The sequence below is a fragment of the Periplaneta americana genome, chromosome 16 (genome assembly GCF_040183065.1).
Source record: "Periplaneta americana isolate PAMFEO1 chromosome 16, P.americana_PAMFEO1_priV1, whole genome shotgun sequence".
In the NCBI taxonomy this organism is placed as follows: domain Eukaryota; kingdom Metazoa; phylum Arthropoda; class Insecta; order Blattodea; family Blattidae; genus Periplaneta; species Periplaneta americana.
Window position 1 is genome coordinate 177,728,319 of NC_091132.1, and position 22,865 is coordinate 177,751,183.

The following is a 22,865-nucleotide window of genomic DNA, read 5'->3' on the forward strand; positions in this document are numbered from 1 at the left end:
ACTGTGACTTGTAATAGCGATTTTATCTGAGAATTTTTGCGCGTTCAATAATATTAACGAAAGATAAGGGCATTTATTCTTGGAAAACTGCAGTGATTAAATAGCAGTTTAAGTATCAAATATAGTAATATTGAATTGGGCGAACCGTCTATACTTATCTAGTTTATATTTGGATTAAACATTAACGTTTTCGGCACTTATAATTAAAGTCTATACTAATTTACATCTACATTGTTTTATGTGACAATACGGTTATCTTGAAGCTGCTATCACATGCAGTTCCCATATCTATTGAATGTTTTTTTGAGTTGCACTGTGTTGCACGTATTAAAATGTTAAAATTTGTTTGCTATATATTAACGCATCAAGGATTCATGTTGTTTCACTTACGCAAGTCGAAGCATTGTACCACGATGAAATGTTGCGTAATATCAGTTGCATTGATGCTTGTTATTGTGTTCCTTCGGTTTGCCAAGGTTGGATGTTACAAATTCATCATTGTCACCATACGATTGTCAGTTAAGCCTTTTACACTGCGAACATAAAATGTTGTTATTATGTGTGTGAATATACTGGTGTTTAAATGTATTGATTGAAAATATTAACTTACTTACATTGGCTGGACGTGTTGTGTGCTCGGTTTTTTTTTTATCTAGATTTTAATTAATAGCAAGTGTGTTTAATTTAATTTATATATTATTTTGTAAACGATGGTAGATCATCTAGGGTACATACCATATATGTCACTAGTTGTATCTATTTGAACATGTAATAAGGCAATTCCGTGCATTTGAAAATGGCACATAAGTGCCGAAAACGTTAATGTTTAATCCAAATATAAACTAGATAAGTATAGACGGTTCGCCCAATTCAATATTACTATATTACAACGTGCTTATCGGAGAATCATACAAAATGAAAATATTAAGTATCAAAGTCTTACGGACAATACCTTGTGATTGGCACGAAAATCTTTAGATCCCAGTTTTGTTTTCCTTCAAGTTAATCTTCTGATTTGCAGTCGTTTCCACTCTATAGAGTCGTCACATATACGTACCTACGTCACATCCGCTATGAACCACGTGAGATGGCGCTTTCTCGCAGCTTCGACTTTGGAACTATTGAGAGTTGGAACCAGTGACAAACATCTGACGGTAACAAGATCACAGGTTTATAGGTTACACCTCAGCGCTATTGTGGAGAGAATTGTCTGGATTCAGGTTACTTACAATGACATGCACGCATACATACTGGAGAGATGTAATCCACTTGAGGTATTATTATTATTATTATTATTATTATTATTCGTTAAGAATGCTTGGTCTAATTAGGTCTATAACTTATTCTTTTTCCACTCCTATGTGTTTATTAATTTTATACTATACGTTGGTTAGATCCAAGCTTGAATATGCATCTGTTGTATGGAACTCCATTACTTCCAATGACTCGGCTAAATTGGAGAATATTCAAAGAAAATTTATTTTCTTGTGTTCTTATAGATTTTTACCAAATTCCGATTATAACTATAAGATTAAATGCAATTATTTCAATTGCGGTAGTTTGTTCACCAGACGTCAAGATCTTGATTATTTATTTTTTTGTAAAGTCATTAAGGGTGATATTGATTGTGAATCTTTCATAAGCAATATCAGTCTTCGTATTCCTGCTAATGGTTTAAGATTTCATAAATTGTTTTATAATAAGAATCCTAAATCTCTCTTTCCGGTCTGCAGATGCATTAAATATGCTAATTTGCATGGATTCAACTTGGATCCATTTAATGTGTAATATATCTTTTGAGTTTTTAACTCACTGATCTAATTTTAGTAATTATTTGTCCATTTTATTTCTTGCATTTGGTCAATTGATTAATGTAGACTATTCCATTATTTCAATTCTCATTGTACTAATTTTATAATTATTATTTGATCAATGATTGATGTAGACCATTATATTGTTTGTATTTCATCTCATTGCCATTTTCTATCATTCATTCTCATCATCATTTGTTGTTTTGTTCTGTTTTGTATCGTGCAAAACTGTAATTGGCCTTGTCCTGTTGTTTTTGCACGTTAATATTCTAAATAAATAAATAAAAATAAAATTATTATTATTATTATTACACTGATACGCAGTTAAAAGACATTTCTGCTACAATTACTTGTTCTAGTTAACTGGATTGATCAGAATCCGAATCTGTATTCATATTTTCGTTGTCACGTTAGATTTTTCTGTAATTTTGATAATGGAACTGAAAAAATGTCAAAATTGACAATTACCATGCTTAAAAATAAATTCAATACGATAATTTTAGTTGTATGATTGCGTTTAGGTACTAAAAGTTGCTGGTTCCGGGCCTGTATTCACATTTTCTTTGTCACGAGGGCATTTTCTGTAAATAAGCTTGAAAAACTTCAAAATTTAAACGATAATGTCAAAAATGTCAAATCATGTACTGTGTATTATTTTTAAAACATATTTTAATGCCGTAATATAATATTGGAGATTATAAAATTGATTATGAATTCCTAAGTTATTATTAAAAATAGTTTTCAATAATAAAAATTATTTTATATATTTAGTATAATATTGTATTATATTAATTACTATAAATTATTATTAATAATTCTTTGTACTGCAGAAAAGGGCACATAAGTCAAAAAAATGAATTTTTCAAGATTAACTCTTAACTAAATATATGTATAATAATGAAATTAATGTATGTTTGTCAAAGTAAGACCCTCTTCAGGTTAACATACAGGAAATTTTATTATATCAAAAATTAGAAAAAATATTTGGCTTATGTGACGAGGTGCGACAGAAAAGTCTACTTTTTTACTCATGTGACCAAAGAATTTTTATACCCATTCAGATGTTCAAAATGTCGCTCGAAACGCACCGTTTTAATGCCCTTCAGGGGATCACTGTTTATGCATCACAATAATTCGCCAATATTGCTTCATTTCATTTGCCCTGGTACCATATTTCCATGTTTATCAAATCCTGATAAAAGTACAGTGCTTTACGCAGATAATCAATACATCTCTGCGGTTGATTCCCGGATTCATTAACTACTTTCGGAATTCTTCTTGGCGGTGCACTTCAACAGCAAGTAATTTTATTGCACTAATGAACGTACTTTCTGTTCACAAAATAAACACACATTTAAGTAATTTCAAAGGCATATTGGTTCCGTTAAGTTCAATGATAATTGAAAAATGAGTTCTATTCAGTCAATACTTAACATAAAACACAATAAAACATGTTATAACAACATTTAAACAGATTTAAAAACAAACGTTTTCGCCAATTTTGATTGGCATCTTCAGGTCGTGTAGGTCGAATGGAACATGTTATAAAAAGTGAACACTTGGTATATGACGTTAAAAACCAAAGTTACAACTGTAATATCACTTAAAAACAGAGAATAGAACATAGCAAAAAGCCACCACTATGTGTGTAGAATCACTGTGTTGAAAGAGGCGTGTGTGAACCAAGCGAACAGCAAAATCTTCTGTCATTGCAGATACAGTTTTCAAGATAGATTTGAAGTTGCTACGAACAGGTCGGTCGTGTGGCCGTTATGGAGAGCAAGAAAAATCCTGTAAATTGTAAGGATAGAATGAAAGAGTATTTAGAAGCATTTAAGTATTATTTAAATCTTCTAAAACAATACTTACAAAAAAATGGAAGAACGTCTTGAAATCCATGAGGACGGCGACACGACTGATCTTTACATTAAGTGGTAGCGTATGACGAAATCTGTATACGTGGCACGACTAATGGATTAGTGATGGGCCGCTCATGAGCGAGTCGTTTCGAATGAACGACTCCCGCTCTGGAGCGGCTCTCCGCTCCCTCCTTACAAAAGAGCGAGTCGTTCATTTCATTTCGCTCCCTACTCTTGGGAGAGCAAGGCAACTTCACCTCGCTCTCTTGCTTCTGGCTCACTCCCAACGCTCCGCTCCCTCCACAACAGCACAGCGCTCCATTACAACTGTAACGATACGCAGCACGTCTGTCAGTGTGGTCATGCGCAATGACAAAGAGTGAGACGTGCGATGTTTAAATTACACTTCAATACAGACGCGTTTAAACGTTGCCTATTGTCATGTTTCTGTTCTCCTTATTGCTAAATAGATCATGTTTGCACATCAGCCGTTTTTATGTACCATTGTACACTTTCATAATTGTTATTTATACTACTTTACCAACAGTGACGTCGCCAGGATCAGAGCAAGGGAGGTGCGGATGGGGTGCGAGATTTAAAAATGGGGTGCGAGCTGTAAAAATGTGGTACGTAAAAATTCAAAATGTTCTTTCATGCACTTGCGCGCATACTATATATCTGTTTATTATTATTATTATTATTATTATTATTATTATTATTATTATTATTATTATTATTATTATTATTATTATTATTATTATTATTGCTCATCACATCCATTACGATACACTATGGGACGCAGTTTTTTCACATCCAAGAAATTGTTTGTTTGTTTTTGTTCTTCAAATAATTTATGCCTAGTATTTTGTTAACAAGTTGCCCTTTGGGGTGTGGAAAGGGGTGCTCCGATTTTTATGGGGTGCTTGCGCACCCTTTCGCACCCCCCCTAGCGACGTCCCTGTTTACCAACACTTTCAGAACTGTTTTTAATTGATCTGTTTATACTACATACCGATACTTCACGATTGGTACTGGTTCGTAAAATAGCGTAAGTAATGTAAATGGACTCTCTCCCCTCTGGGATAACATGGAAACTTACCTTACTGTACGTGTACAAGAAGCTTTTCTCCGCATTCACAGACCGATGCAAACCGATTCAATGTCTATTGCAATGGCATCTATTGAGAAGCATGTGTATTATGTCATACAGTTAACAACCCGCTCTGCACTTATCATAGAAGAGTCGGAGCGGTGGGGTGAGTGATCACTAGGAGCGAGCTGGTTGAGAAAGAGGGAGTGCAGTGTACCGCTCCGCTCTTTTGAACGACTCTCAATGAACGACTCCTCAAAAGGAGCGGGAGCCAAAGAGCTAGCTCGCATCAATGAACGACTCCGACCCATCTCTATAATGGATGAGTGACCGTTACTTGCGTGTGATTTTAAACAGCGGGTTATTTGAACTTGGGTATTCTTCGTTAAGGAGCGAGCTATCATTATTATCAGAATAGGTGGTAATATATAGTTCCTCCGCAGCATTCATATAATTATGATTGTTAATAGTCTTTAAGACCTGAAGGGCTTCTTCTATGCCAGTAAGTTCGTGATTAAGGGAAATGAGATGCGTGGCAAACTTTGATTTATTCCTATTGAATATGAAATCAGAGACGTGCTCTTTGTAACGCGTGCGAAAATTCCTTTTTGTTTGGCCAGCGTATTTACTGGGACAGTTTTTACATTGTAATAGATAGATACCGCTATTGGCAAATTTATTGTAATTTTGAATGCTATTGGGAATTATATTATTAAGTTTGTTGTTTTCGGAATGCTACGTTAATTTTTTTCTTTTCTAAAAAGGTTACCTAATTTGTATGATACATTACCGAAAAATGTCATGGGTTTCCAGTGGGTGGTTTTAGTCTTTTTCACAGAACTTATTAAAGTGCTATTAGTTTTGGGGTCTGCTTTAAATTTATTTAAGCGTTTTGTTATCAAATTGGTAATTAAATTCTTATTACACATTTAAGGCTTACACCTACCAGTTTCAAGAAGTTCTACACGAATAAATACAGAAATGAAGTGTTTTTTTTTTTTTCAATTTTTCCTAGCAATATTTAACAAAAAAAATTAAATTTAAGTTTTATTTCTTCATAACTTTTAATTTAAATTTTCAATGGATATCCATGGGGAAATTATTTCAAGTAGCCTATATTTCTGATTCATAAAGTTTATATGTATGTACACATTACCTGCCGCTACAAGACAGCAATGTGGAGAGTCTGTAGCTCATCATAGGCGTATTGAGACACTCCTCAGTCTAAGTAAAAATTGTTATTTTAAGTCTTATATCGACCTCAAAATAATTATATTCGTTACCATTTTTTTCCTGGACTCTCTTCTTCTGAAATACGTCAAAGGATTTTAGTAAATTATATTGTGAACTTTCCTATAAGAATATACAGAAACTGTTAATTTCGTCCCCCAATGCACTATGCTCTGCTTCTACTGCTAATGGCAAACCCAAACTTAAAGTCAGAAAAAACTCCTTCAGAAATTGCATCCACTCCTGATTTACAGCCGAATCCAGCACACTATTTCGCCATAATAATAGTAAAATTAAACGGACATTTTATTAAAAGAAGGTTTTCTTTCGCCTAAACGGCCATTTGCCATGTTAATTAGAAGGAGAGAGAGATGCGATTCATGAATGGGAATACTATGGAAGTAACACGTCACGTTTATTTTTTTGCAGCATTTGTATATTGCCGTGGACAAATTGAGTTGAAAGTGAGGGACAGGGACGAAAAACTTTAAAAAGCAAGGGAGTTTGGGACTGAGGAAAACTGAATATCTAAACTCCAACTCTGATCGCCACTTGTCTCAGTGTGGTTTTACCGCTCCATTGAAAAAAAAAAAAAAAAAAAATTGAAGGGGAAACAGCCGAAAATCGACGTGACGCAATAGCTACCACATAACAGCGGGGTGGTTGAGTCGTTAGAGAAGCTGGCCTAAGAATCCTAAGAAGAAACGCCGGAAGATGTAAGTCTGCATATTGGAAAGGTACTTTGTCCCTTCACAGTGTCATTGGAATCCAGTAAACTCGCTCATATGACAAGTGTGATGTTATAAAGCTGAGCCAAGACCTCCAGAAGAAACACCTGGATATTTAAGTCTGAACTGTAAAAGTCCCCTGTGCGAATAAAGTCGAGTCACTGGCTCAAGTAGCAGGGTAATGCACGAAGCTAAGCCAGAGCAAAATTATTTGCAAAATCAACGGAATCTTTATGGGTAAAGGAATGTTGATTCGTGGCCCTTGTCTTGTAAGTTTCATCCCGATATTTCTCTTATAGCTTTAGGAAAACCTTAAGCAGGATGAATATAGGTGTTGTGTATCCAGTTTACATTTTTGAAATGACTGGACATAAGTAATCCAGAAACCCTTTTGTCACGGTCTTCTATGTGCATTGCTATCGAGCTGTCTTAATTACACTTTTTAAGAAATGTTCTAATGTAAATTTGCCATAGCAGCTCGTATTATTCTATGCTAATTATTGTCTTCACCAGTGCTTAAAATTGACAGCAGAAAACAAGTATGTAAATGTGATATTTTCAATGAGCATTGTGTGCAGTATTCTATTTTATTGTATTTCACAAAAAGGTAGGAGGAAACGACATCCAAAAATTTCCTGTATCGCTTACAATTCATTGTGCTGTACAGCCGCCTTTTCTAGACGCACGTTTTTAAGTCTTTGCATATTACTGTAAGAAATGGGGTAAAGGTACATATTTACATTTAAAACTTGTAATTAATTATTCAATAAGTTTCAGGTTTTTTATTACACATATTCTCTGTGTATTACATGCTTACAAGTTTGAAATTTCGGATCAAATTTCTATTGTATGCTGGTTATATTATTATCATTACTATTGGTGTTACTATTATTATTATGGGTCCGGCGTAGAAATTGGTTATCACGATTTTACACTGAAACTTGTTTTGAAATTAAGACTAGTACTGTCTGATAAGAAATCAACTAAAAAATTGCGAATTATCCAGTAACAACACACCTAATCAAACCTAACCTACCTGTCGCATAATACACAACAAATCTAATCTAATATAATCTAATCTAACCTCTCCTATAATATTACAAACTTAACCTAACTCTCACATAATAATACACACCTAATCAAACCTAACCTAACCTTTCACATAATACACACCTAATCAAACCTAACCTAACCTTTCACATAATACACCTAATCTAACCTAACCTTTCCCATAATACCTAACCTTTCACATAATAATACACACCTAATCAAACCTAACCTAACCCCTCAAATAAAACACACCTAATCTAACCTAACCTCTCACATAGTAACTTAACCTCTCACATAATATTACACACCTAATCAAACCTAACCTAACCTAACCTCTCACATAATACTACACACCTAATCAAACCTAACCTAACCTCTCACATAATACTACACACCTAATCAAACCTAACCTAACCTCTCACATAATACTACACACCTAGTCAAACCTAACCTAACCTGTCGCATAGTGCACACCTAATGTAATATAATCTAATCTAACCTCTCTCATAATACTACACACATAATCAAACCTAACCTAACTCTCACATAATAATACACACCTAATCAAACCTAACCTAACCTTTCACATAATAATATACACATAATCTAACTTAATCTGTCACATAATACACACCTAATCAAACCTGTCATACAATACTACACCCCTGTAGTAACATTCCTCAAGTTTAGTATCATTTCGTTTGCAAATGTTGCCCGCCTTGGTGTACGTGTCCAGAACCATTCAGTGTAAGATGATAGTGGACGACTTTCTTCTCCATTCTTCATAATTACATTTAGTTCATTAAGCGTGTGTAATGTGAATGAATCAACGTGTTAATGCAGTGATAATTCCACATATATAATCTCCAATATACCTCTAACATCCATGATTGTCTGAAAATTGATGTTGAAAGTTCCGCGCTTGTCATCTGTTATGTATTAATGCGCGTGAGCCTATAATGCCAACAGTGTACTTCTACGACACCATCCCAACGTAATAAGAAATAGTGCAACTGTTTTTCTTTATAAATTGTCTTATTTGTGGATAATCCGCAAATATTTTTGTTGATTTTGAATCAGACAATACTAGTCTTAATTTCAAAACAAGTTTTAGAGTGAAATCGTGATAACCAATTTCTACGCCCGAGCCATTATTATTATTATTATTATTATTATTATTATTATTATTATTATTATTATTATTATTATTTTCAATTTTGTCTTTAATAGTGATAAAATATTATGCATGTTTGTTTGTTATATGCTACAAATTAAGTTTATGAGCCATATCGATTCTCATTTGACACGTCTACAGAACTCGACCAAAGAAGGCTCCACTTATTCCTTTAGCAGTTGCGTTGTACGAATAGTATTCACATGCTATATCTAGTAACGAATAGTATTTATGTGCTGTACCTAGTAAAGCCCCCGTAATTGCATATGCTGATGAGACCTTTAAAGTAAGTAGGTCTATCTAGTAAAATTTGCTGAAAATTTTCATGTGCGTATTCCTGATCAGTGTGTTTTTGGGGGCCTGGACCGAACGAGCAAGAGAGCTTTATCAGTGCCGGTAATAATAGAAATTATTGTCGAAGAAGGTCGTATTTCGAAATTAGTAATATTCACGTTTTTATCTAAACGTGATCTGTTTGTTCGTGACGCCTTCTGTGGACAATATGGCGGCGATACAACCATTCATTACTACGCACAAGTATGTAATCTGTGGAAAAATATTATGTGCTGGGAAGTTTAAATTGCGTGGTTTGTTATTTACACTTACTTAAGCTTATTCCTATGAAAGGAAAACGATTGTACCTGCATTGATTAGGTTCCTCAACAAAATTAGATTCATTTGATTATTTTTAAATTTATATCTATATTTGCATAACAGGGGCAAATAAAGAAATTATGATCCTACATAATATTAATATTTGTTTGGAGTGATTTGTATAATACTTATTTTAGAAACATTTTAAAACAATTATCTGAACAGAAAAAATGAATACCCTCTGTACCAAATGATTATATTTTAGTTATCTTGATGCCATAATAATTTTAACAAGCGAAAACAATTATGCTTGCACGAAAATGTATATACTCTGGGCCAAAATTGTCACATTTTAGTAATTAATATATACTCACTAATACAAATACACGGCACACAAATTATCCTCGGACCAAAAATGGATGCTACATGGACCAAATGATCATACTGTAATTTTTTTTATAATTTCTACAGTTTAATCTGGTGTTTGATGAAGTTGTTGCAACTGATACACTGGTACCTTTTGTTAGTTAATGTCATTTATAGGTTTAACACTATATTTTGTGTGACCAAATATAGAAGGACTCTCGCTTTGGTGGGGAAGGGTGTTAACATGGAATGGCCCAGAAGCCACAAGTCGTACTAAAGATGTTGCTTTGCTAATTAACCATTATAAAGTGCTGAGTAATATACAGTAGCGTGCAAATTAATCCCAGCAACGTAATTACTTATGCAAAAACACTCAAACGGGATAAAAAAAAAGGATCTAAGACATACCTCAGTAATCTATGTGGCCTCCCTTGTTCCTAATAACAGCTCTGAGACGATTTGGCATGGATTCCACTAATTTCCCACAAATATTCTTCATTTCTTCATCGCGAAACCATACACCAATGAGGGCAGAAATCATCTTCTCCTTTGTAGAACAATCCATTTTTTTGCATTCTTCTTTTGCAAACCGACCACAAGTTCTCAATGGGGTTGATGTCGGGTGAGTTGCCTGGCCAGAGGAGTACCTGAATATTCTTCTTGTTGAATTCTGTAGTTTTTCGAGACGTATGTAATGGTGCCAGGTCTTGTTGGAACACACCTCTGCCATCTGGAAATGATTTTTGCAGCTGGGGTACGATTCTGGTTTCCAATAAGTGAATATATTTGTCAGAATTCATCATTCCCTTGATAGGTATTAATGCTCCAGGCCCTTCATGTGTAAAACAACCACAAAACATTACTTTAGGGGGGTATTTGGGTGCTTGTTGGAGATGAGCTGCTGTTACTTTTTCGGATCCTTTCCGCACGTAAGAAACACGGTGGCCTTGGACCTCGAAATGAGACTCATCTGAAAAAAGTACATTCTTCCAGTCTTTCATTGTCCAGTGTTGATGTAATTTTGCCCACATTAAGCGTTTTTTTTTGCAAATAACAGGAGTTAGCAGTTGCTTCTTAATAGGCTTACGAGCCCTTCGTCTAGCTTCCAAAAGCCTACGCCGCACTGTTGTGACGTGAATATTCGCCCCAGTGGTAGCCATTAACTCGCGGGTTAAGTCGACAGCAGTTAGTCTAGGATTTAGTTTACTTTTCCTGACAATTAAGCGATCATCTGCAGGTGAAATCTTCCTTTTCCGGCCACAGTTTCCTTTTTTTCTGGGGTATGATGAATCCAGTCTCCCTGTATCGATTTATGATCGAATTAACAGTAGCCAAACCGATGTGACATTCTGCAGTAATTTGCCTCTGTATCATAGAGGAATGCTCTGCTAATGTTATAATTTTAGACCGTTTTCGTGGAGTTTTATCCATTTGTGAAGATGACAGAATGTACACAGGATTGCAGTATTAAGTCTTCAACACAACTGAAATGCTTGTAAGTACAAAACGACAGGCAAAATGTCACATATTGTAAAAAAAAAAAATGACAGACCTTCAACAATGGAATTACACGTACTACAGATGTCAATTAAAGCGGTATGAGCAGCTGTGAGGCCAACAATGACAGAAAATGTAAAAATATGTCGTGTTCGGATTAATTTGCAGGCTACTGTACGTATCGGTTACCTAACTCTCTACATTGGTATGTACTCGTACAGTATGCCTTATCGCTGAATTGCTAGTAGCTAAAATATAGATACGTCATTAGTGTGTAGAGGTTCACATTCCCGGGATAAATGTTTAGTCACAGTGTTGCCAACAGTTCGTATAATCCCGCTAGGTGACTTTCGAAAATTCACGATTTTCTAGCAAATATTTCTAGATTTTAATGTATACTTATTATTCAATTTTAATAATAATAATAATAATAATAATAATAATAATAATAATAATAATAATAATAATAATAATAATGGTCAAGGTAGAGCATCCACCCGCCAGTGTAACGAATATTGCACACTTTTTTCATTCCCAATGTGGCGCTATAAAGCAGTTTTGAACACTTTTATCACAGACATAACCTATTTAAATTCTTATTGCACTATATGTATGTTACCGTTAAAACCCAAAATCCGACAAAACCAGTTTCAACTAGTAAAAAGTAATTTTAAAATATATATAGATAGAAAGCGAATTTTCCTAAGATCTAGAATCAATGACAGGTTAGGTTTGATTTGTATAGGGGTTTTTTTTAGGCTTTTACCAAACAAAAACCTAAAGAAACCAAACCTAACCTGATATTGATTCTAGATTATACGAAAACTCACTTTCTATCTTTATTTTCTTAAACTAGTTTTTACTAGCTGAAACTGGTTTTGACGGATTTCGTGTTTTAACGGTAACATATATAATATGGAATTATCACTACATTAACACATCCGTTATTTCACAAAACATACACTGAACGAATTAAACGTAATTATGAAAGCCGCTTATAATGCTAATATGAATTTCATTTCAGAAATGTTAAAGTTAAAACCGCTAGTATTCCCGCTAAGCGGGATAATATAATTTCACCCGCGAGATAGTTATCCAAAAAAGCTAGATTTAGCGGGAAAACCACTGAATTGGCAACACTGTTTCGTTAACGTACACCAATTACAGATGATCTCCTTATCGAATGCGTGATCGTCCAGGGAACAGTTCGCTGAAGTTGAGAAAGTGACGTACGATTGGAAAGATAGAATGAAGGATATAATTTGCCAATATTCTCATAGATTATAGTCGAACAGAATAGTGGGAGAAATGTATAACCGAATGTTTCGCAACGAATTGGCTCTTAATTAATATGTCGCTAGATCTATAGACCTGTCCAAATAGATAGATAAACACCACAAAGAATATTTTGCTCGCATATACAATTAGTACATTTAGTGGTGGGGAGATTATGAACGAGTCGTTCATAATGAACGAATCATTGTACCGAACGAACGAATCACGATTCAGTAAAAGAAATGAATCGATTCCTTCCTGAATCGATAGTTGAATCGAACGTCTTCTCGGTTCTCACTCGTTATGAATCGTTTTCTACATTGAATTTTCTGAATCCAGGTTCCTTAGGTCCTAGGCCTAGGTCCAGTAACAGACGTGCTCGTTTCATACGCTGCGATATTTGCGACATCTGGTAGCTGGTAGAGGAACTTTGTTAAAATCAGCTGTTATTAATCGCATAGAACGATGTACTACTAGGTTCAAAAAGTTCCCGGAATTTGCTAGTATCATAGAAACAACGTACCTTAAACACTATTCTACAGCATTCCCTTCAAAATAGTTGCCTTCCGCAACAACACACTTTTGCCAACGCGTGTAGAGTTCCTGGAAGCAGGCCTGGAAGCCATTTTGTGAAACCCGTCTTAGTGCTCTCGTCGCGTTTGCGATAACCTCTTCAGCATTGAATCTCCGTCCTTTCAGATGACTTTTCAGACGGGGAAACAGAAAGTAATCAGGTGGTGAGAGATCAGGAGAGTATGGTGGATGATCCAAAGCAGTTATGTTGTGCCTGGCAAGAAAATTCTTTACAATAATTGCGCGATGAGCAGGTGCATTGTCATGCATAAGGAACCAGTTGTTTTCTACCCACTTTTCTGGACGTTTCCTTCTCACTGCGTCCCGGAGGCGACGGAGGATTTCTACGTACAATTCTTTCGTTACGGTACGACCTTCTGGAATGAACTCGTGGTGGATGAGACCCTGAGAGTCGAAGAAAACTTCCAACATAACTTTGCCTTTGGAAGTGTCCCTAGGAAATTTTTGCTTCCGAGGAGATGTTTTCGATTTCCACTCAGATGACTGTCGTTTAGGGACTGGGTCGTACAAGTAGCACCAAGTTTCATCACCAGCAATAATTTTGTTTAAGAAATCACAATCTTCATCAGCCATACTTATCATGTCCCCAGCAAGAGTCATTCTTGTTTCTTTCTGTTCTGCCGACAACATTTTCGGAACTAACTTCTGAGACACGTAATGCATGTTGAGATGCTTGTGAAGAACATTGTGTACACTTCCGACTGATATTCCGACCTCTGCTGCTATCTCTTTTATGGTTTTACGTCGGTCGTCCCTCACAACATTACGCACACGCTGAGCGATTGCTTCATTTGTTGCAGTTGTTGATCGGCCACTGCGTGCTATCGCGGCCACCAGAAAAGCGTTTATGCTAGGCATACACTTGAGTTTTTTTCATTGCTGCTTCGCCATATGCTTCTTCCAACAATCTTAATGTCTCTGCAGGAGTTTTGTGTAACAAAACACAGAACTTGATGTTTGTACGTTGCTCTGTGGACATAATCACAAAATGCGACGAACAAACAAAACACTATGATAAACAATTGCCTACAACTCAAAACCAACAATCGCCATTACCAACAAACTTTAAGGAAATGACATCCTGAATGTTACCAACAAAACAAGTGTATAATATCCCTTGTTATATATTAATACGAAAAATGGTAGTAAAATTCCGGTAACTTTTTGAACCTAGTAGTATTTAAGTTGTCAGTGCCATGTTTGGATATAATGAATTGCTAAAGTAGAATATCTATTTCATTAATGTTTTAAAAAGGATAAAAAATGAAAGTGTTCGCATTATATCAACTATTTATTTTTTAATTACCGGTACCATTCCACCTTAATCCAATTAATTAAACTTATATAGGCTAACTTGTTCATATTCATACGTCTAAATTAATCACATGGGTACAAAAGCTAGTATTCCTTATCACATACTTAAAAAAAATATATTTGTGCTAAACAGAATAATATAAAATCGCCAACCATTTATGAAATATAGAAAATGTAGCCCACGATCAGTTTAAAAATATGAAGTTAGGCCTACAGGAAAATTAAAAAAACAAAACTTATGAATATTATAACGCATAAACTGTACCATTTGTGTAATATTTTTAGACAAAAAATGTAAAAGAGATAGGGAAAACATACACACCAATTAAGTACACTTTCTTGGATTTTTATGTTTTATACAAATTTTCTCAACTTCCTTTTAGTGTTCAAACTGTAAAATCTGTGACCTGTTTAATTATTTGATCTCTATTTTTCATTACTGATTAATTATTATGTAGCCTAAATATTATAACTGTATAACATTACAGTACAGTCACATAATGTAGGAGATATTAACCTTATTTTATATATCAGTACCCATTTATCTCTTTCACTATATGTACTACTATGTCTTTAATACATCTTTGCAACCAGTGGACGACCGTGGCAATTTACCACTAATGAAGTGAACTGCAATGTGCTGTCATCTATTGAGCAAAAAGTGAACGTGAAGTAAATACTGTAGTAACGAACGAAAGGTATCACTGAATAGAAATGAAGATCCAGTGTGTAATTCGTTCATACTTGTATTGGAACATCTGTGAATCAAATGAACGAATCATTTTAGGGAATCGTTCATACTGAACCGATTCTTCAAAATGAATCGAACTTCCCATCTCTAAGTACATTGCTTGTGACATTGTTATGAGCCTACGTATATAGCTAGAATTATCGACAATGATAAACTTTAAACTTCCGTCCACAGGAAAGTACATTTTCCGAGAACCTGGTCAAACTGGAAAGGGATCTCCACAAAATGTAATAACCCAAGAATGCGTCTCTGTAAAAGAAAATATCAATTACGATTAGTGTAAATAATTTAGACAATTAAGCATTTCTCTATTCAAGTATTAAATTTTTGTCCCCGCAAGTTGAAATTCCTAACCTTACTGTTAATTGTGTTATACTTTAGTATAAGCAGAATTATGAGAAAGGGAATTGACACTTATTTTAATAAATTGAAGGGCAAGGTTTGATTTCCTCTCGCAGATGGTAATATTGAGGCACAGAGTGTAAGAGATTGTGAAGTTTCCTGTGTAACCAAAATCGGTAATCATTTATATTGTGTCTCAATAACTGTGTTACTTAATTTTCTTTTCCAGTCGTAATGGACGTGATCAAGATGGAACCTGGGTCCGACCCAATGGGTATCGCAGATATAGAAGAGAAGAAGCCTTTATCTGAGGTATATTGAGAGTAATTACTAGGCCTATTTATTTTCTAAATGCGTCATATATAACTAGGGAGCGCATTCCTTTGTAATTAATTGCTCTTTCTCCACGAGATGAAACACAGCTAAAAAAGGTGAAATTTGTGAATGTGAAGTTCCAAACGGAATTTTATTTCACATAAAATACACACACTCACAAAATGGTGTAAATACATACATTCAGGAAATATATTACAAACACAAAAACCTTGACGTTTCATTTACTTACATGGATTTTCAGAAGGAAATTTAAGTAATTTAGAACTGAATCAATAATAGGTTATTTAGAATAACATTAACCTTTATATTTTGTTGTGGGTCCTTCTGATCATATTATTAAAAATATGGACGGACATTATGAATGGTCACGGGTTTTCGTGAAAAACTTTCATACTGTTTTGTCCAATTATTTTGTTCTTTATGTTGCAGGAAGGAAATTTATTAGATTTGGACGTCACTAAAATAAAAACTGAATGTATAGACCACAGATATGACATGAAGTCTGAGATACTATTTGAGGAAATTGCAGTTCCCATGCTGAAGAGTGAAGCTGAGGTGAGTGCAGTCTATGAAGTGTGTTGGTCGGTAGTTCTCTCTCTGTTACTTTCTGGCTGATGAAGCTGCTACAGTCATTCCAGTGATAATTTTTACTGTCCAGTTTTTAACTTAATTGTTTTACTAGTACTGTTTAGTTTATTTCAATCATATACCGTACTTGCTGGTAATCCATTAGTGTCAAAGTGGACACTTCACAAAATCTTTCCATCACTGACTTTACGTTAAAGATTCGATGACTTGTATATTTTTACTCCCTGATTTTCATGTTTTATTGTGGTCTTTGTGTGTCTTACATAATCTTCTGCTACAGGAAGAGTTTTTTGAGATGGATCAAGTGAAGGAGGTCAAACTGGAAGTAAAAGCAGAACAGAATGAAGTCTTAACTGAGAGGTGAGTGTAATATACGAGTCCCTAGTTTGTTGTTGGTTTTACTGCTTTATTTAAATAATGACAACATAAAAATATTTGTAATTTCAACGTGATTATTTTTTATATGAAAACTGCAGTTTACCTTGCGGACATAAATGGCATGAATGATATCATATCCTATCTCTATCACGAACACCTGCCCTACCGCTACTTTACCACTCCTACAACTGCCAACTAGTGGAGCTGATGTTGCTGCTGTCGAAGAAAATACCAAGGCATAGACCTGCCTTCAACTTTTCACATTAGTGGGGAACAGTTCACTGTCCATTTTCATTGACTACGGTAATGGAAAGTACTCAGGAAATTTAGTTCCTGTTGTTTTCCCAGTTCTAGTAAGCTTTTGTGTGTAGCTTTGAAGTGAGTCCTACGTCTCTGCAGCATGTCCATCACAGATCCTGAGTTCTAACAAAGAAATTAGAAATTCTACGTGGATATCGATTTTTGGATTTAGTAACTTCATGTTATTATTATTATTATTCTTCTTCTTATTATTATTATTATTATTATTATTATTATTATTATTATTATCATCATTACTTACTTACTGGCTTTTAAGGAACCCGGAGGTTCATTGCCGCCCTCACATAAGCCCCTGAGCAAGATTAATCCATTCCCTATCATCATATTCCACATCCCTCAAATCCATTTTAATATCTTCCCATCTACGTCTCGGCCTCCCTAAAGGTCTTTTTCCCTCCGGCTTTCCAACTAACACTCTGTAGGCATTTCTGGATTCGCCCATACCTGCTACACGTCCTACCCATCTCAAACGTCTGGATTTAATGTTCCTAATTATGTCAGGTGAAGAATACAATGCGTGCAGTTCTGTGTTGTGTAACTTTCTCCATTCTCCTGTAACTTCATCTCTCTTAGCCCAAATATTTTCCTGAGCACCTTATTCTCAAACACCCTTAACCTGTGTTCCTCTCTCAAAGTGAGAGTCCAAGTTTCACAACCATACAGAACAACCGGTAATATAACTGTTTTATAAATTCTAACTTTCAGATTTTTTGACAGCAGACTGAATGATAAAAGATTTTCAACCGAATAATAACAGGCATTTCTCATATTTATTCTGTGTTTAATATCCTCCCGAGTATAATTTATATTTGTTACTGTTGCTCCCAGATATTTGAACTTCTCCACCTCGTCAAAAGATAAATTTCCAATTTTTATATTTCCATTTCGTACAATATTCTCGTCACGAGACATAATCATATACTTTGTCTTTTCGGGATTTACTTCTAAACCCATCTCTTTACTTGCTTCCAGTAAAATTCCCGTATTTTTCCTAATCGTTTGTGGATTTTCTCCTAACATATTCACGTCATCTGCATAGACAAGCAGCTGATGTAACCCGTTCAATTCCAAACCCTCTCTGTTATCCTGGACTTTCCTAATGGCATATTAGAGCGAAGTTAAAAAGTAAAGGTGATAGTGCATCTCCTTGCTTTAGCCCGCAGTGAATTGAAAAACCATCTGACAGAAACTGAGCTATATGAACTCTGCTGTACGTTTCACTGAGACACATTTTAATTAATCAAACTTGTTTCTTGGGAATACCAAATTCAATAAGAATATCATATAAAACTTCTCTCTTAACCGAGTCATATGCCTTTTTGAAATCTATGAATAACTGATGCACTTTACCCTTATACTCCCATTTTTTCTCCATTATCTGTCGAATACAAAATGTCAGGTCAATAGTTGTTCTATTACACCTAAAACCACACTGATGTTGCCCAATAATTTCATCTGCATATGGAATTAATCTCAAAAGAATATTGGAGAAAATTTTGTACGACGTAATCAAAAGTCATATTCCTCGAAAGTTACTTCAGTTAGTCTTGTCCCATTCTTAAAAATAGGTACGATTATGGACTCCTGCCATTGTTCTGGTACAATTTCCTTTTCCCAAATAGCAAGTACAAGGTTATAAATTTCGTTATAATAATAATTATTATTATAGTTATTATTATTATTATTATTATTATTATTATTATTAGTAGTATTAGTATTAAATATCTTGCTGACAATACTACACATATTACTACTACGAATGCCACCATTAGTACTGCATTTATTATTATTATTATTTTTATGATTACTAATATTGTTGTTATTATTATTAGTATTATTATCATCATTATTTAATTTGTACCATTTTTAATGTTATTGTATTAATTGTGTCACTGTCTTGGACTTTATTGTCCAATGTCTCTTGTCCTTCACATAGATATTAATAAATAAATATATAATTATTATTATTATTATTATTATTATTATTATTATTATTATTATTATTTACATTATTGCTGTTATGGTTATTATCATTACTATAATTACTTAATAAATTTTTGTAAGATAATCTATACAGAAGTAAGTTATCATGAATGTCCATTATCAAATTCTCCTATATTCCTTTGCTTATGGCGTATAGATTTGCATATTGTAAATTTAGACATTCTATCCACTAATAACACTTATAATTGTTAGTGTTGCAGTTAGCCATAATAGTGGAGTTGCCAAATTCTGCGAAAATACTGCTGAAGAAGGCGACAGCAAGAAATACGATTGTGACATTTGCGGAACGTCTTTTGTCGACTCTGCAAGACTCAAAGGCCATCACCTCGTACACAAATTTAACAGACAATTCAATTGCGATGTGTGTGGAAAGTGTTTTTCTCAGTTGGGAGATTTCGAAAAGCATTCTCGCGTTCACCCGAGCGAAAAACCATTCAGTTGTGAAGTTTGTGGAATGTGCTTTGCAAAGTCCAACTTATTGAAGAAGCATTCACGCGTGCACATAGGAGCGAAACCGTTCCGTTGTTACGTGTGTGGGTTGTTTTTTGCAAGATCTTCATATCTTAAAAACCATTCGGTGGTGCATACTGGCGATAAGCCATTCAGTTGTGAAGTTTGTGGAAAGTGTTTTTCGCTCTCGAAATATCTCGATGAGCATGCATTCGTACACTCAGGCTTGAAGCCATTCAGTTGTGATGTGTGTGGAAAGTGCTTTTCAAACTCCAAGTATCTCGAGGAGCATTCACGCGTGCATACAAACGAGACGCCGTTCAGATGTGACGTCTGCGGTAAGAGTTTTTCTGACTTGGATAACCTCGAAACGCATTTACGCGTGCACACAGGCGCGAAACCTTTCAGTTGTGACGTGTGTGGGAAGTATTTATCAAGCTCTTCTAGTCTTAAAAGACATTCAGTGCAGCACACTAGCGAGAAGCGATTTAGTTGTGACGTGTGTGGGAAGTCTTTATCAACCTCATCAAGTCTTAAAAGACATTCAGTTGTGCACACTAACGAGAAGCCATTCAGTTGTGACATATGTGGAATGAGTTTTTCTCTCTCGAACTATCTCGATAACCATAGGTTCTTACATTCTGGCGTGAAGCCATTCATTTGTGACGTGTGTGGAATGAGTTTTTCGCGCTCCGCACATTTAAAAATGCATTCAAGCGTACACACAGGTGAGAAACCATTCGTTTGTGACGTGTGTGGCAACTCTTATAAGAGGTCTTCGAATCTAAAGAAGCATTCCCGCGTGCACAAAGCGTGAAGCCATTCATTTGTTACGTCTGTGCAAAGGGTTCTTCATGTGCTCCCACAGGTTAGAAGCCTTTTAGTTGTGAAGTTTGAGGAAAGGGTTTTTTGTTCTTGAAATATCTCAATGTGCATTCTCGTATACACAGTTGAGAAGCCATTCTGTTGTCATGGGTGTGGAATGCGTTTTGTATAGCCCGAACATCTTAGTATATATTCTTGCGTGTACGTAATTATATTTCATAACAAATATTTAAATATCCCGTACTTTAATCACTATATAATTTTATTATGCGAGCTTTAAATTGCACTTCAGGAAGAAACTCTCTCTTTGTTCTTAACTTCGATAATAAATTGTTTAGCTTCTATTAAGGCTGGTTCACAATAAACCGGGAACGAGAACGTGAATGAAAACGAGAAGCAGAGGACGTGAATATGAAAATTTTTGATTCACAATAAACCGAGAACGTAGACGACTATGCATATCGATATGTATGTCAATAACGATGTGTAAAGTGGATATTACGCATTCTGATGTTATTTGTGTATAATTGACCAATGGTGTTCTCTCATGAGTACAAGGTAGCCAACATAAACACAGGTTAACCAACTTCGAAATTTCAACTGAAACATTTCATTAGGTACGGTACTATAAATATGCCCATGCATCTTTATTATCACAACCTATTTTAAGTCTACCATAACGTAAAATAATTATAGAAGAAACATTTGTAATAGAACAAAAATGAACACAACAGTAGTTATTGAATTGAAGCATGAATATGTAGTGTGTAATACAACCAATACAGTAATAAAATATGATTCGCTTCCGATCGGTGTTGAAAGATGCAGCTATTGAAAGATACGTCATCATCTTTATACGAGGCGCGCTGCTTATTATAAACGTGAGGATTTCCTCAACACTCAATATTAAAATCTCATCAAATAAAACCTGTTCCATAATGCACAGCACAGAACAAAATAATGCATTGGTTAGGTCACGGTCTTCTTGCTACAAAATATACGACGACAAAATAGCTTTTAGATGGCAATAGAATGAATCTAGTGGGCTGTGATCGGAAACTTGAACGCCAAAGTTGAAACTTGGCCAACTCTCCGTTCCCGATCCCGGGGTCCGGCAAGCTTTTCGTTAATTGTGAATGCTCACATTTAAATGTACACATTTTAACAATTTTACCGTTTTCGTTTTCGTTCCGATTCTCTTTTCCGGTTTATTGTGAACCAGCCTTAAATCTGTTAATCTTTTAGTACTTTGACTTTAATTTTAAATATATGTTTAATATTAACTGTAATTATAATTTTAATTGTATTCTTAATATTGTGGTTGTAATCCTCTTCTAGGGAGGAAGGGAAGGTCTGATTGCCTTATCTCTAGCATTAATAATTTGATTAATGTGTTGTTCTTACATTGTCCCAGACAACTGTCGCAAAACACCCACAGTTCTGAGTGTACTGGATGGGACACAGTTATTGAAATAGTGTGCAGGAGAAAATTACATACCTCATTAAGACTTTTATTGGCCTTCCCGCCATGGTAGAACAAAATGACATTTCACTAGTTTTAATGTTGTGCATAGAGACACCTGGGATGTTACGCTGGCGATAGTAGTACATATTCTGAACTGGTGTTTAGGCAAGTATACATTTTTCATGTAGTCAAATATGACAGGAAGAAAATCCTCTCTCTTTCGATGCTTAACTTCGCTCCATTCTGCAATACTTTTTATTTCAGCTACAAATTTAGCACGATTACTGAGCATATTGCTTTTCATTTTCATGCTCTGTTCTTCAAACTTAATAAATTTTCACAACTAAAGAATTACCAATGACAACAAACAGAAAATATTTTGTCAGCTGATGGTATGATTATAATTACATATTATGTAAATTTCTTCAGTACTTGACAGCTAAACAACAGCCAACAGCCAATTCCAGCCATGCTAATAGTAAACCGATACATTAAGTCAGAAAAATCTCCGTCATAATTTGCTTTACACCCATATTTTTTTATTTACTTGGTTATTTAAGAGGAGAGGATGGTATTTTTTTCGTTAAAAATGAGTACATTTTCAAGAAAAAAATAGTACATTATGCAACGAGCCTATAATGAAGGTAATTAAGAAGTGAGTACGGATATTTATTTAACGAGAGCAAGCGAGTTTCATAATTTTCATACGAGCTTCCTAATTACCATTATAGGCGAGTTTCATACGACTTTTTATGCTCGACCATATTTCTAACTTGATATTATTAATTTTAATTGTATCTGACCTTCAGCAAATTTCCGTATG

The 22,865-nt window shown here is 34.8% G+C and overlaps 2 protein-coding genes across 2 annotated transcripts in view; both read left to right on the forward strand.

Annotated features, from left to right (window-relative positions):
- LOC138692066 (oocyte zinc finger protein XlCOF7.1-like) overlaps window positions 1-6,661 on the forward strand; it is a 48,319-nt gene extending 41,658 nt beyond the window's left edge. The window contains exon 8 of the transcript XR_011330004.1: window positions 6,420-6,661. The gene's annotated coding sequence lies outside the window, so the exon portion shown is untranslated. The remainder of the gene's footprint in view (window positions 1-6,419) is intronic.
- A 486-nt stretch (window positions 6,662-7,147) lies between these two features.
- LOC138692068 (gastrula zinc finger protein XlCGF26.1-like) lies at window positions 7,148-21,866 on the forward strand. The gene is made up of 5 exons (XM_069814957.1): window positions 7,148-7,257; window positions 15,905-15,987; window positions 16,441-16,566; window positions 16,880-16,959; window positions 19,495-21,866. Exons 2-5 carry the CDS (start codon window positions 15,910-15,912, stop codon window positions 20,567-20,569), a joined length of 1,359 nt encoding a protein of 452 aa, XP_069671058.1. The 5' UTR covers window positions 7,148-7,257; window positions 15,905-15,909; the 3' UTR covers window positions 20,570-21,866.
- The last annotated feature ends 999 nt before the right edge of the window (window positions 21,867-22,865 follow it).

Excerpts from the sequence above, each read along its gene's own strand:
- LOC138692068 (XM_069814957.1), top strand. The coding sequence starts at position 15,910 with ATGGACGTGATCAAGATGGAACCTGGGTCCGACCCAATGGGTATCGCA. Across the intron at positions 15,988-16,440 it reads AGAAGAAGCCTTTATCTGAG|GAAGGAAATTTATTAGATTT; the intron begins GTATATTGAGAG and ends TTTATGTTGCAG. Across the intron at positions 16,960-19,494 it reads AATGAAGTCTTAACTGAGAG|TGTTGCAGTTAGCCATAATA; the intron begins GTGAGTGTAATA and ends TATAATTGTTAG.